Source organism: Gracilinanus agilis, chromosome 2, assembly GCF_016433145.1.
Source record: "Gracilinanus agilis isolate LMUSP501 chromosome 2, AgileGrace, whole genome shotgun sequence".
NCBI classification, from domain to species: domain Eukaryota; kingdom Metazoa; phylum Chordata; class Mammalia; order Didelphimorphia; family Didelphidae; genus Gracilinanus; species Gracilinanus agilis.
The window spans coordinates 607,859,333-607,874,730 of NC_058131.1; the positions used below are offsets into that span (position 1 = coordinate 607,859,333).

The 15,398-nt window shown below is 37.4% G+C and overlaps 1 protein-coding gene across 1 annotated transcript in view; it reads right to left on the reverse strand.

Annotated features, from left to right (window-relative positions):
- Nucleotides 1-15,398, reverse strand: part of ADAMTSL3 (ADAMTS like 3) — a 616,185-nt gene that overhangs the window by 13,668 nt on the left and 587,119 nt on the right. Inside the window, exons 24-26 of the mRNA XM_044660156.1 lie at nucleotides 9,892-10,075; nucleotides 6,497-6,701; nucleotides 5,005-5,114 (exon numbers count right to left, since the gene is read on the reverse strand). Coding sequence (XP_044516091.1) covers nucleotides 5,005-5,114; nucleotides 6,497-6,701; nucleotides 9,892-10,075 — 499 coding nt within the window. The remainder of the gene's footprint in view (nucleotides 1-5,004; nucleotides 5,115-6,496; nucleotides 6,702-9,891; nucleotides 10,076-15,398) is intronic.

Consider the following 15,398-nt stretch of genomic DNA (forward strand, 5'->3'; position numbering starts at 1 on the left):
GCACATCAGTCCTTTCTAGTTACCTACATACCAAACTTTGAAGTCATTTTTGACTATTTCCTCTCCTTTAATGTCCATATCTAATGAAATGCCAATAATCTTTTAAAATATATCTCCAAAGTATTTCTCACATTCATCTTCTCTCTAGTCACATACGGACACCAACCTAGTTTTAGTCCTCATTACCTCTTGCCTAAACTTTCACCAAACACATTTTTTTTTCTTACGACCTCCTCATATACTGGGGCTTTAAACCATGCCTTGCTTTTTTGGTTTGCTCTTTCCAGTCTCGATGTCTTTCTTCTTATCTTTCCTTAGAAGAAAATGAAGACAAATACTTTTACCTTCTCCCTGTCATGTGAAGGCATCACGCCTTCCTTCTGAGAAAGAAATTATTTGAGGCACCTACGTTCTCTATCTCTATGCATGGATCTCATCCACACTATGATTATGGAAAGAGTTGTGAATTCGGTTCTATTTCCCCATGATTTCTTTGTTCTAACTTTCATCATGCCTTGGCCAGGATAAACTCATTGGCTTCAGCTTTGTCATTAACATTTCATCAATACCCTCAGGTGCTTCTGCCTCTCTCAATAGAACAAAAAAACTTTCTCCCACAGCTTTTCTTTATAGAGGTTAAAAATGCTAGATACTTCATTTATCACAAGTTGCTCTTCTTCCATTTTACTCCACCATCATCTTCATCATGCCTCTACTTGGGACCCTCTGGTACTCTCAGTTCCTTTTAGCTTCCTGTTGTACATGATCTTTCCATATTAGACTGTAAACTCTTTGAGGTCAGGGACTGTTTTTCCTTTTTTAATGTGTATCTTCTAACCAGTGTTGGGCAAACTACGGCCTGTGGGCCAGATGAAGCTCCCTGAAATGTTCTATCCCACCCCGCAGCATTATTCCTAATCTGACAAATACAATGAAACTTCGAAAGAGTTGCCTTAGAAAAGACTGAGAGATGAGTGTTTTCTTTCCTTTGGCCCCCTCTTTAAAAAGTTTGCCCATCACTGTGTGGCACATAGTAGGTACTTAATAGACATTTATCATATAATCAGAAGGAAAGAACCCATTTTATTTACTTCTTTCCCTCTTCCTTTTATGCCCTGTATCTGTAATAAACAGTAAATAGTATTTATTAACTGGTTTACCACAGCTTTATTTCTTGCATTTATTTTTAGAGTTGCTTTCTGACTGTTTCTTAAAGGGGAACTGACTTTCCCCTCTTTTCTTTGTTCAATTAAAAATGTCATTGATTTTTTTACATAGCTTAGATTTCTCTTTTTATTCCTCTTTCATCCTGCCAGAGAACCATGTCTTATAAAAATAATTAAAAAACACTTAAAAATGAAAAGGGAAAGAAGAGAAGTTTCAAGCAAAAACAATCAATAGAGTGAAACAAACAAAAAACCCAACAACCTGACATTACATGTAATGTCCCATAGCTATAGACTGCACCTCCTTTTTTTCTCGCTAACCTCTGCAAAAGAACAAGGTATCCTTATGTTTTTGGATCTGAACTTTTTCTTTATAATTTCAAAGCAATCATTTAAAACTATTTTGTGGTGGTTCTTTCAATTATATTTTTGTAGTTACTGTGTATATTGTTTTCCTACATCTGCTTACTTAATCAGTTCATGTAAATCTTTCCAAGCTTCTCTGTATTTTTATTACATCTTAGAAATATTCTGTTAAATAAATACACCACAATTTCTTTAGCTATTCCTCAGCTGGAGGGTATTGCCAAGTCAGAATATGTTTATTTTAATGACTGTTTGCATAATTCCAAACTATTTTAGAAAAGGTTATTATAGATATTATATGTACATATATATGTTTGTGTTTAGAAAGGTTATACTAATGCACAGCTACAGCAACAATGCCTTAATGTGCCTTTTTCTACAACCTCTCCAGAATTGCCTATTCTCATCCTCAGGGATATTTTGATTTGAATTTCTTATCATTAGTGATTTGGAGCATTCTTTCACATGGTTGTTAATTGCAATTCTTCATTTCAGAACGCTTCACTAATATCCTTTGACAATTTCTCTATTGAGAAACAAAATGATCTGTATAAATTGCCTTGAAATTATAGAGCATTGTGCAAACATTGTTTATAAGATAAGAGAATATTTCTAGTAGATTATTCCTATATGAATCAATACAATAGAAACCTGAACCTGAAAAACTAATAATCAAATGCTTGACAGTGGTTAGCTCATCATAATTCAATAATTTTTTTGGATCCATTGGATTTATCTTAATTTACTTTATCTCTGGCCAGCTTAAACAGTTTAACCAAGTTAAAAGAATTATACCACCAGGGCTATGAAAAATTTAGGTTTGATCTTCGGGGAAGAATCCTTCATTTATAGCTAATACTTATGTGTTTATTGTGTTTACCACACTGCTAAATATTCGTGCTCATCTGCTTTAATAAAAATTATATATTTTTGTAAAAACAAAAAAGAACAATGACTGATACTTTACATTGATGTCATTTACATCCTGGACTATCTCAGAAGTCAAAACTGCAGTAGTTATCCTACTTTGCCACTGGATGGCGACCACGTATTGGGTCTGCTTCATGTAGACATCAGTTTTAAAAGCTTTCCATAGTCACATTCTCATTAAGAAGAACTTTGTATCACTTGACCCCCATTGCCTACCCTTACCACTCTTCTGCCTTGGAACCAATACACAGTATTGACTCCAAGACAGAAGGTAATGGTTTAAAAACAAAAAAGAACTTTGTATTAGCAAAGCAGGAAATGCTGCAAATAGTTCTTAATATGTTATATATATATATATATATATATATATATATAATTACATTTTAGGACTCTTAAGGGCCATTGGGTTCTTCTCTCTCCTCTTATTTCTATTCCTTTGGTTTACAATCTACTAACAAACAATTAAACTTAAAAACTCCTGAATTTGAAAATGCACTGCCCAAAGCCCTGATTTTCTTGCTTATTGAGATAAAAACTTCATAACTCTTTCTCGGTCAAAGCCAAGCCCCTACCAATTCATGCTAGCTGACGAATATAATCATAGATTTACATCTAGAAAACACCTTAAAAGCAAAGGTGATGACTTTCTGATTCTTATCCATATACTAATATTTTTTAATCAAATGCCAATATTTGTTTTTAAGGATGCATCTATGAAGTTTTATTGCTTTTGGGTAAATGGATGATAGCGCTGGTGATGAAAAGATCATGAGATGCATACGTTTTTAGCCGTAAGTGACCATTATCATTTCTGTTTTTGACTCCATTCCTCCCAAGGATTCCTTGCCAGGTCTGACAGTCTGTGCCATTCTAGTCTCTTCTCCTCGTTAAGAGGTGAGCAATGTGATCTTTAAAAACAGCTGCTCAGATACTTGGGGGCTGCTGAATATCACTGCTACTTCCAATGGGAAGAGTCTAAAGAGACTGGGAGCTCAGGTGGTCAGCAAGGGTGGCCTCAGTGGAATTTAGGATTTGGCTCTTACACACAGAAATTACACTGAGTTTACAAGTGTAAAACCTGCAACTGTCTTTTTTGTGCATGTCCCATCAGTAGGGAATATTTTTCTACTTTCTTAATCTGAGCATTTTAAAGTCAAAGCTATTGGGGGCAGCTGGGTAGCTCAGTGGATTGAGAACCAGGCCTAGAGACGGGAGGTCCTAGGTTCAAATCCGGCTTCAGACACTTCCCAGCTGTGTGACCTTGGGCAAGTCACTTGACTCCCATTGCCTATCCTTACCACTCTTCCACCAAGGAACTAATACACAGATGTTAAGGGTTTAAAAATATATATATAAAAAATAATAAAATAAAGTCAAAGCTATTACTTAGGATTTGTATCCAATTGCAAATTACATAAAACTGCTTCTCTTGGTGCTTAGAGTAATGCACATCTGGGGCACCCCCCAATGATGGGCAGGCAGAGTATTCATTCACATGACAAGATTTTAAAAACTCATATTTAAGCGAAATACAACTGAGGTCCTTAATAGATGCTTGTTGGATTGAATCACATTCACTGATTCTACACATCGAAGTGTAGGATACTCACCCACCCAGAGAGGTATCAGTACACTTCTTTAATGCCTAAAGAAACTGTTGTGGAAGGAATGAAGAACAGCATTCTAAAAATGACTGTTTAGTATGAACTTTGTATTATAAAAGGATAAAGAAACATCAAATCACTTAAATTTGAGTGCGCGTCTTAGGGACAGACTATTGGTTTGGGAGCCAAAGGTCATGGGTTTGAATCTCATTTGTACCATTTTCTATCTACACAGAGACCACATATATACATCTATGTATGTGTGTATTTGTAGTGTGTTGGTGTGTGTAAATAATTTGCATTATATACATATAATTAGTATAATACATATTTGTATTGTGTTGGTGCATGTAAATAATTTATATTATATATATATATATATATAATTTGTATAATATATATTTGTAGTGTGTTAGTGCATGTAATAATTGTTGATCCTATGATAATGTGAAACTGGATAATATATGAAATGCAAAAGAAAACATCATCCAAAGTAAAAAAACTACATGTATATACATATCATATACATATACATACTATACATACACATGAATGTCTACATTTGTACTGTATACACATATATACACATAGGTGTGTATACATTAGCCCTAGAAGACTCCAAGTCCATCACTTTATTCACTTTTCACCTTGTCACACTGATTTCTAAAAATCAATTTAAACTTTAAAACTCGAAAGATATTGACTAGTATACTCAATTTGATACCTGTGTGACCTTGGATAAGTCACCTCTCTTAACCAATGTTCCTATGATTAACTCCATTAGGGAAGAGAGATTTGACCATCTTGACCTATGGCTCACACTTCTTTCATCAGAGTCCAGGTCAGACGTCCCTTCCAGTTCTAAACCAACGTTCTATGGCAATGGTTGACTCTACTTGGGAGGAGAGATTGGACCCATCTTGGCTCATGCCTTGTACCTCTTTCTTTCATTGCAGTCCAGGTCAGATACTGCCGAGCCATTGCGATGCTGACAGAGCTCTGGCAGACGCTGCATCTCCTGGGCACGGCCCGGACACTGTCCAACGCACTAAAATGGAAGAATAAACAATGTCCTAAAAAGGCAAAAGCAGGTTCACTTTCCATTAGCTGTTTGTGCTGGGTTTAGATGCACCAGACAGGATTCAAATTATACAGGGTTCATTGGGTTTCCTATGAGATCAGCACTGTAGACACAATCTAGTTATCCCAAATTTCCCTACTGCTTGGAGAAGAGTGGGTGGCCACAAATACCCAATGTACAAATGTATAAATGTGCAGCGTGTGCTCTTAACTGTATAGCTTTGAATTGGTGAGGAAAGAGAAAGACTGGATGAAAATTCTCCCATACAAAAGTACTGTGGAATCCCCTTAGAGAGGTGGATATAAACCACTCCAAAAAAAAAATGTATATATATATATATATATATATGTGTGTGTGTGTGTGTGTGGTGTGTATCTATATATACACATATGTTCCAGGGCTTACATATGCCTGCATATACACAAGAAACACATGTTTAAGTATTATATGCATGTTATGCAGTAGCATCTTGTTTTATGCAAACTCAGCATCAGAAAATTCAGGTATACACGCTGGCAATTAAAAATAAAAATAAAAACAGAAAAAATAAAAAAATTTAATTACACTCTAAATTTGCTTCCTTCTCCCAAGTGGAGCAAAGTCTTGTAGCTGTACACCCAAACACGCTCTCCTCACTCGGAGAAACGTTGGTGAGTCATTACGTTGTCTTGCACTAAACATTAGTTCCCATATCAGTCTTTGGAGTTCTCACTTGTAACAAATCGTGTTCTTGTCAGAACAATGCTGCTCTTTGTCTTGTTAACACTATTTAGTTATGAATATTGGCTCCAAAGTATAAGAGTAGTGATGCTCGTAGCTCTGATAAACCTAAGCAACATCATAGAGTGCCTAGATGTGTTGGTAGGAGAACATTTTATTAAATAATAGGGTTTGTGATTATGTGTGATTTTTAACTTATGAAAAAGGTCCTGGAACACATTAATCTTGTAAAAGGAGGTCTTGGTGTATATTCCATCATAAAGAGATATTTATGCTACCTATTTTATTTATATGCACTTATTTCTATATACCATACACACATATATTTATACCACTCATTCAAAGTACACATGTATGAATGTGCATATGTATTCGCATGCTTATGTGTGTGTCTATGAGCCGTGGAAGACTCCAAGTCCAATATTCTTTCGCTTTTCATTTTGTCACATTGATTTCTAAAGATAAATTCAAACCTTAAAAATTCAACATACATTGACTAGACATTCATCTGTGCAGAGCACAGGGCTAGGAATGTGAATCTTCACATCAGAAAATTTGATTCATTACTCAAACTAGATTTCCTTCCAGCATTCACCAGATGCAAAGTCATGAGAGTGTGAATGGATTACCTGGCTCCCTAGCTGAACTGCCCATTCCCCACAAGCTTGACCCCAACAACGTTTTCTTCCCAAAGGTCGATCTTTATGGGCACAAGCATTTGGAGACAGCGCCTGAACGATGCCGCTGGCTTTTACCCGTTCACAGGTTATCTGCCGATGGCGAAATCCATTACCACAAGACACAGAACATTCTGACCAGTTACTCGTCAGCCACCTAGGAGATATAGGATGAAACATTTTAGCATAGAGGCAAGAGATGTATTAGGATCACAGAATGAACTATTACTCTTTCAGAAGAAAAAAAATCCTCGGCAACTAGAAGCATAAGGAGTCAAGAAATTAATTTCACTTCAAGACAGGCTGAATGAACATTTTACTGAATACACGGTATTGTGTTAGAAACTTAAGGAGATATAATGACAATTAAGGTATTGGTTCTTACTATCAAGGAATTTCTAATCTAGTAAGAGAGACAAAGTATGTACAGAAATGCAAAATACTCTGGGATACTGCACAAATGGGAACAGTGTCAATGGAGATTGCAATACATTAAGAACTTAATGGATCAGTTCTAAGGATATGCCCAAGAAACAGGGAAATTAAGTGATGTGGTCACAATGCTAATAAATGCAAAAAAGTGACAAGGTTACATTGATAATAAACGCCAGAAATGGGATTTGAACTCAGGTCTTCCTGCCTACAAATAAGTCCAACACTCTATGGCTTTCTCTAGATGATCAAAATATAGAATAGAATGGTAAATTTTTAATAGAGAAACTAGGAGTTCAGACAGAATAGATAGATTACTCCAGATAAGAATTACAGAAGAGGTAACATTTAGAAAAACTGGTTCTAGAAAGACAGAAAGGATGTCAATAGCTGCAGATAAAATGGGATAAGAAATAATGTATACAAAAGCTTGCATATAAAAAAATTTGGGTATGTTCAGGAAACTATAAAGAATTCCATTTGGCTGGAAATAGAGAAATTCAGTAGTAGGGAATAAAGCTGGTAAGGGAGTTAGACTGGGACTAAAGAGTAGAGGGACTTGAATGCCAGGGAAAGAGTACGGCCTTTAATCTAGTTGACAATGGGGAGCTATTAGAATCACAAGCAGTGTTCTGTTTAGATCTGAATAATAAGAAGATTAGTCTGGCAAGAGTGTACAATATTGGTTGGAGTACATATGGGAGGAAACAAAGTCAGGAATATAATTTAGCAACTTAGCACAATAATCTAGTTGAGAAACAAAGTCTTGAACTACAGTACTCCATCGGGCATGGATGGATACAAAAGATTCAAGAAGACAAGAGTGTCTCTTGTTGGTAAGATCTGTGTGAAAAATTCTTCCAGTTAGGAAAGTCCCGACCAGCTTGTATTGCCCTGTCTTAGCTCGCTAGAGATCAAGGTCAGCTCTAACACACAAAGAGGAATTCCCCCAGCAAAGTCTAAATTAAGTCATGTCAATAAGCATTTATTAAGTACCTCCTAAGATCCAGGTACTGTGTTAAACCCTGGAAATGACAGTCTAATGGGTGAAACAACATGTAAACAAATAGGCATAATAAAATACATACAGACATAGATCTTTATACATGTAAATTGCCAGTTGTCATGACTTTTGTCTTGCCACTGGTCTTAGATAACTCTGGAAGAGAGAGTGAGGCTGGCAACTTTTTGTAACTCTGCCATTTATATCTAACTCACATGCAAGCCAAGACATAATTCTCATGATCCCATTGGTCCTTGTTGAAAACGTAGGACAAACAACAGCAATACACACACACACATATAATATAAATTGGTCTTGGAAGGAACTAGAATTAAGAGGAGACTCAGGAAAGGCTTCTTGTAGAAGGGGCTTGAAAGAAGGCAGAGAAGCCTAAAGGCAGAGATGAGGAGGGAGAGAATTCCAGGTATGGGAGAAAATTAGAGAAAATGCCTAACCAGGAGAGGGAGTGTCTTGTTCGTGGAATGGCAAGGAGGCCAGTGTCAGTGGATCACAGGGTAGGTACCTGGGGAGGAAGAACAAGACTGGAAAGGTAGGAAAGAGCTTTAAATAGGATATTTAGGAGATACTATTTTAATAGGAGTTATGGATTACTGTATCATGTTTTAAGTCTTTGTAAATGTATCCTTCAGTAAAAGATGAGCATTAGGATGCTTGGTCTTTATTAATGAGGGGAATTTTCTACCAGCTTTATCTTAGAATATGGAAACTTGGGGGAATGGGTGAAAGTAAGAATGCTCATGAACTTAAAGTAAACAACGGTTGAAGAAGGCACAATACAGGAAAAAAAGCAATGACGACTCAGGGAATTAGTGAATTAGAGTTGACTTTGCAATGATCTATTTGGTTTTAAGAAAGTAGCTTTACTTTTCTGACTGTAACAAATACTAAACAAATGAATATTCTTATAAATGGGGTAGAATAGAAAAAAGGGATTATATATGAAATTGTAGATCTTTATGAGGTACAGACTTTCTTCTTAATTATGTAATTCAATTCAGTCTGTAGCTCTCAAAGCTCCATCACTAGTCTGTGGTTCTTTCTAGTCTTCCTTTTGTTCACTTGTATATTTTTAAAAAGACACTTAATGGCCTTTTAAAAATTGTTCGTTACATTAAATTTCCCATGTATCTCTTCTTTTTAATTTTTTTGGAAGGGGGAGCTATTTCATCCATATCCTCCATCTCCTTCCCACCCCACTTCATTTGGGAATATATGAAAAAAAAGCCCTTATAACAAATATGCCTAGTCAAGCAAAACATTCCTACATTAGTTGTGTCTGATAGAGTTTATCAAGATTTCAATGAAGCATTTGATTGAATGTCTCGTGTTAATCTTCTGGAAAAGACAGAGAGATATGAATTAAAAATAATACAATTGGGTAGATTCAAAACCACTTGTATTATGGACCAAAGAGTAGCTATTAATGATTTCTTGTCACCTTTGAAAATCCCAAATGGGGCCACAAAGAGATGGCTATAATTGGGGGAAAATTGGCTATATAGTTAGATCAGTAGAGTGGGAACAGTGAAAAGACAAAAGATCAGGAGACTCAAGGATGGCAGATCAAGATCTGTTGAAATGGCTCACTCTAGGGACAAGATGGTGAATGGTGAGAAGTGAAGACAGAAACGGGGAGCCTCAGTTCACAGAAAAATAAAAGTTCCGAGATTCTCCTTTTCTATTTGAAAGTTCCTAAGCTAATGTCCACTTTAACATTCTAAAGTGTCCTGTCAGTGATCAAATTGCCTGGTAATTTCATTCTTAAATTAGTTTAGATCCATATTCTTTACATTGTGCTTTGGAGTCCACTGCTAAGTCAGGTTTCCTGAAGAGGCTTTTAAAAAGAAAGAATGAAAGCTAGAGACTACCAAGACCACAAGAGTGAATGCACCTTGCAGGACAGTCGTGCCTGTTGCAGGGCTGGACCAGATTCTGTGGCTTCTGGTGGGGATCACAAAGGGTCTCATTGACTTTTTGTCTTTTTGTTGTCAGGCACTGGGGTCTCTGAACACGACTTCCCAGGTTGCCACAGGTAGCAGAGCAATGTGTCCATTCACCAGGCTCCCAATTATATTCTGTTGAAAGAAAAGAAAAGAAACATTGCCACAAACTCAACTTAAAAACAGTGACTAGGGGCTCAATATACTTTGGTTTACAGTCATTTGGGGGCCTGATTTTCCTATCAGTCTCCTTTACACAACAGGATCTTAAGGATATATAAAAGAAAGACAACTCCCCTACTGTTCCCCCTCAAAAGTGCAATGGGCTATTTTAAATATTCTCCTTCCCCTGCTTTCATGTATCTAAAGAGTCAGGTGCAGAAGCCAAATGGGGCCCACTGGAAGACGTCCATGTTCTGTTACCACAGAATGGGAAAGAGGGACTGTGGTGAGCCAACCAGATGTCCCAGGAAAAATCCCAGAAGGTGTAGCTATTAACCACTGGACCTCCTACTCAGATATCTTGTCAGAACACAGGAAGGGAGACAACCAGAGAGTTGAAACTTCTGTTAAAGCCACTGTCCTGGGAAGGGATTTGGAGGCAAATCCCATCTTCCTAGCCAGCAGCTCTCAGGATTTTAAGCATTGGACAACAAGACTCTGGGTTGGCTAAAACCCATTAAATCAACAGAGAGAATCTGGCTTGTGAGGGGGCAATAGATATTAATGAGGCCTCAAAAGCATACAGAATTTTGGGGAAACTTCTAGCTCTATACAAACATGCAGCATGAATCCATTAAAAATAACTCGTATGAATTAAGGATATAATTCTTAACAGTAATCCTAAAGACACAGGCATAAGCATTTCTACAAATAGGATGGAATGAGATCATCTCTTCTCAGGCCAGCTGGGCCTACCTAGCTTGACACAAGGCCACACAGGTTTCCCAGATCCAAACCAAACTCAGAGAGAGGGAAAGGAGGAGGAAACAGGAGATGGAAGGAAAGGTTACTGCTTGCTCTTCATTCCAGAAAGGGGAGAAAGAGATATGAGAGGATGGAGAGATGTTGCTAGGGGCTCTTCTGCTTCTCAGAAGAGAGGTGAAGCAGCGTCCACTAGGAGGGGAGAGAATGCTGAAAGGACTGAGCTAAAGTCCTCTATATACATCCTCAAATTCTTTCCACTATTTCAGGATTAGTTAGTTACTTTTCTTTTCTAGTAGATTATATAGACCCTCTCTCTATACACCCCACTCCTCATTCTCTTGAGAATTAGAAACAAAACTATCCTTTCTGAATTGTCCTATGATCTGAAGAATACTGGAGGGGTGGTGTACCTCAGAAGCAAGAAAATTCAACATGTTAATAATAGAAAATTTCTTCCTTAATACAGTCACATGAATTACTATTGTCATCCCATGCCTAACCCTGCATCTCGTCCCAGGACTACCATTCTGGCCAGAGTCAAGTGGGCTCAGTCAATCAGTGTGCCAATGAACCTTTGTTTCCTTGGTCATTTATTTAATCATTTACCCTACACACACACACACGCGCGCGCGCGCACACACACACACACACACACACACACACACACACACAGAGGAGAGTAAATTGGATGCCATCTCAAAAAGAAGGCATTGAGGGTGGAAAGGCTTCTTGCAGAAGTCAGAATTTGAGCTGAGACTTGAAGGAAGCCAGGGAAGCCAAGAGGCAAAGACAAGGATTCCATAAAGCATAGGGGACAGCCAACAAAAAGGCAGTGAATCAGGAGAGTGTTGTGTGAAATGAATATCACAAAAACCAGTGTCACTGGATTGCAGAGTTCATGGAAAGAAGTCAAAGTATAAAAAAAAAGATTAAAAAAGTAAGAAGGAACAAGGTTGTGAAAGACTTAAAACCCAAACAGATAATTTGATCTTGGAGGTAACAGGAAGCCACTAGGGTTTAATGAGTTAGAATGACATGGTCAGAACTGAACTTTAGAAAGACCATTTTGGCATTTGATTAGAGAATGCATTAGAATAGGGAGAGACTTGAGACAGGAACACTAACCAGAAGACTACTGAAATAGTCCAGGCATGAGGAATTGAGGAAATGCCAAGAAGTTAGAAGGTAAGGATGTATCATTTGACAATGACCATATTGCAGAGGTACAGTTATTTTGAGATCTATAGGAATAATTAAGTGGAAATGATCAATATCTTGAAGAAAAACTAAGAACTTTGGTCAGAGAAGAAAGAAACAGACAAAACCCATAGAACTTATAAATTCTAATGAAGTTGGTTAAAGGTCTCCCAACTTTGCCTAGAAAGCAACATATTCTTTGAAACTCAGTGACTTTAATATTCTGATGGAGCATAGAGCAAAAGACGTCAACATTCTTTTTGAATACATGGTTCAGGATTAAGAAAGGAAAGAGAATAAAACCTTGTAGAACACTGAGAGGGCTCAAATCTGTACATTATATTCAAGAAAGAAATGAATTGGATAGAATTCAAGCTCCTTGAAGGAAAGGGTTATATTACTTTGGTCTTTGTAAACCAGGTGCCTAGCACAGTGCCTGGAATATAGTTAAGTATCTAAGTGAAGATGAGAGTGTTCAGGGAAGACTAGCACCTTTTATGTGAGGATTTCCTGAGTCCTTTTCAAGACATCATCCATCACCACTATTTTATCCCAATATTGTGATGTCATTGGTCTACTTTGACAACAGAGGATGAACAACAAGAAGCCATAATTACTGAATGGCTGATTGAAGAGGGTCAGGAGACACTAATATTTGGAAAGTACCATATTATCGCATAAAAAGTGAAATTGACTATAACTTAAATAGGAAAGGATTCAGTATTGACCAATACAGAAGTATGTTTTGCATGATAATATATGTATAACCCAGATCAAATTATTTATCATCTCTGAGAGTGGGGAGAGAAGGAAGAGAGGCAATTTGGATCTTAAAATGTCAGAAAATGTATGTTAAAAATTGTTATTACATGTGTTTGGGAAAACAACATATCTCTGAATTAAAAACAATTGGTTAAATCCTGGACATAAAGAACCATGTTAAGACCAGGAACTGCTGATAAACATCAGAAAGAATGTGAGGAAGAGAACATTGCATCTAGGCCAAAGCACCAATGGGTACTACGCCCATAAGCAATAAGGCAGAGAGAAAGTTAGATGAAATAATATTAGTTTATATTTTAAGAATATTTTGAGGTCTTATAAGATAATTCCAGGACAGAAATACCAGAAGAAAACTGTCTAAGCATTCTCCTTTGTTGAGGATATTCAAGCTTCATTTAATCTTAGAAAGACCCAGAGATGAGCAACTAGGTAGGCCAGTGGATAGAGAGCCAAGTCTGGAGTTAGAAGGACCCAAGTACAAATCTGGCCTCAGATACTTCCTAGCTATGTGATCCAGAACAAGTCACTTAACCTCAAATGCCTAGCCCTTACCACTTTTTTATCTTAGAATTGCTACTTAGTATGGAAGGTAAAGTTATTTTTTTTAAGTCCCAGAGAAATGCCCTGCCTGCAGGCATTTTGTTAAAAATGGATCATATCCACTTTCTGTGATATGACCCAGAATATATATTCTCCCCACCCATCTCAAATGAATGGACTTTTTAATAATGAATCTAGCGTTTCTATGTGCTTATGCATATTTGTATATGACATCACATTTATACACGTCTATTCAAACTAAGAAAGTATCTTACACATATTTTTAGACTGATAAGTCTGTAAGCTAGTAGCTCTATGCTGGCTAAAGAAGAATCAGAATGACTGTCCATGGTGATTGGTGTTAACCTCCTTTCAAAACCTGTGAATTAACAAGCACTGATTAAACACCTACCACATGCCTGACATTGTGTTAGGCTCTGGGGATTCAAAGACAGCTTCCAGCCTAAAAGAGCTTACACTATTTTACAGGGCTCATTATGACATCACTAATTTCATAAGATGAGAGTTTATTTGGAGAAAGAAAGGTCAGATATTTAGGCTGACTCCAGGTGTGTCCAGAGATACAATTCAATTTCAATCTTACATTTGCCAGATTAGCCCATGCATTCCTAATCTAAATGACAGATTTTGTGTCATAAAGTGTATAAATAATTTCACCATTGAGGCTATTGAGTAAAATGAGGTGAAAAATGGGGGATTTTCTTTAGAAATTAGATGCTAATCACTTCCAATAATTATAGCTGTTATAGTTAGTCACCATTCCAAGCGATTTTTCCCTTCTCTTCTGACACTTGGTAACAGATGAGGTACTACATGATGTTGACAGATTTTTATGTGATCACAGAAGGAGCCAGAATTTAGCTGTAATAACCAAAAATAATTGATAGCTACCAGCTGTGTCCACAGTCTCCCTCATACAGCACATAATGAATTCTTTCGCTTATTGTTTTTCAGGCTTTCCGCCTTAGTTCTGGGGTTTTTGTTTTAAACTGCACAAAGGGCTATTTGCAAAGTAGAAACGGTTAAATTTATTGACTGTCACTGTGGCCTGGAGATCATGTTTATTTAAGTAAAGTGGCACCTGGGCTCTGGCAGGGCAATTCCCTTGCTTTGCCCACTTTCAGTGAGGCCCTCTCTGGTTTCCTCATCTCTTAAAAAATTCCTAAGTGACGAGCCATTTGAGGAGTCTGCGTTCATCATGATAAGTATTACTATCTCAAGCAATTTATTAAAATTATCCACCAATAAAGCATTGCAATAGGAATCTGGAGATCTTTGCAAACTAGCTGTTTGTCTTTAGGGCACTGGAGTGGAAGCAGTGAGAACTTGCAACAATGATTCCAGGATTTGACTTCCAGGTGGACTAGGTTTTTGGCTTTTGGTTTTGTGAGGGAAGGAGAACAGAGGGTGTAGTGTGATGGGGAAGGAGGCAGCTATTTGAAGGAGACAGGCTCCCTGATTAAAATCATCTACCCAACACATTCTGTCAAATGAAGTCTAATTGGGATCAACAAGTCTAGAGCATTAGCTCCATCTATCATTCTCACTTTAGCGTCATAATTGCTATAATCAGATCAATACCTACTTGAGAAGTCTCAATGAAGGGAGTTGTTTTTGAGGTGTGAGAGAGGAGAAGGCTGAAGTGTTGCTTGCTCTAGTTAACAGTGTGTCTTGGGGTTGGACTGAATTCAGAGCTCATTGATTATTACTACAGAGGGGGGAGGGTGTGTGTCCACATGGTGGTGGGAGGGATGACAAGAAGGGAGCACTGCTGACAGCAAGAATTTAGGCATCATCACCAGGATAGCTGGAGCATGGGTCCAAGACGCCGAGGTATTAGAAACTTAAAAAGAATAAGAGAGGGAGAGAAGGGGAGCTTGCAGAGCTCCTATGTGATAAGTTTTTATTCAGTGGACTACTGCAAGCCTTTTGCTTTTCTGTCCTGGTCAAAATGTCTGGAGTACCGTGGCTGTGGAGCTTAAATACCAAT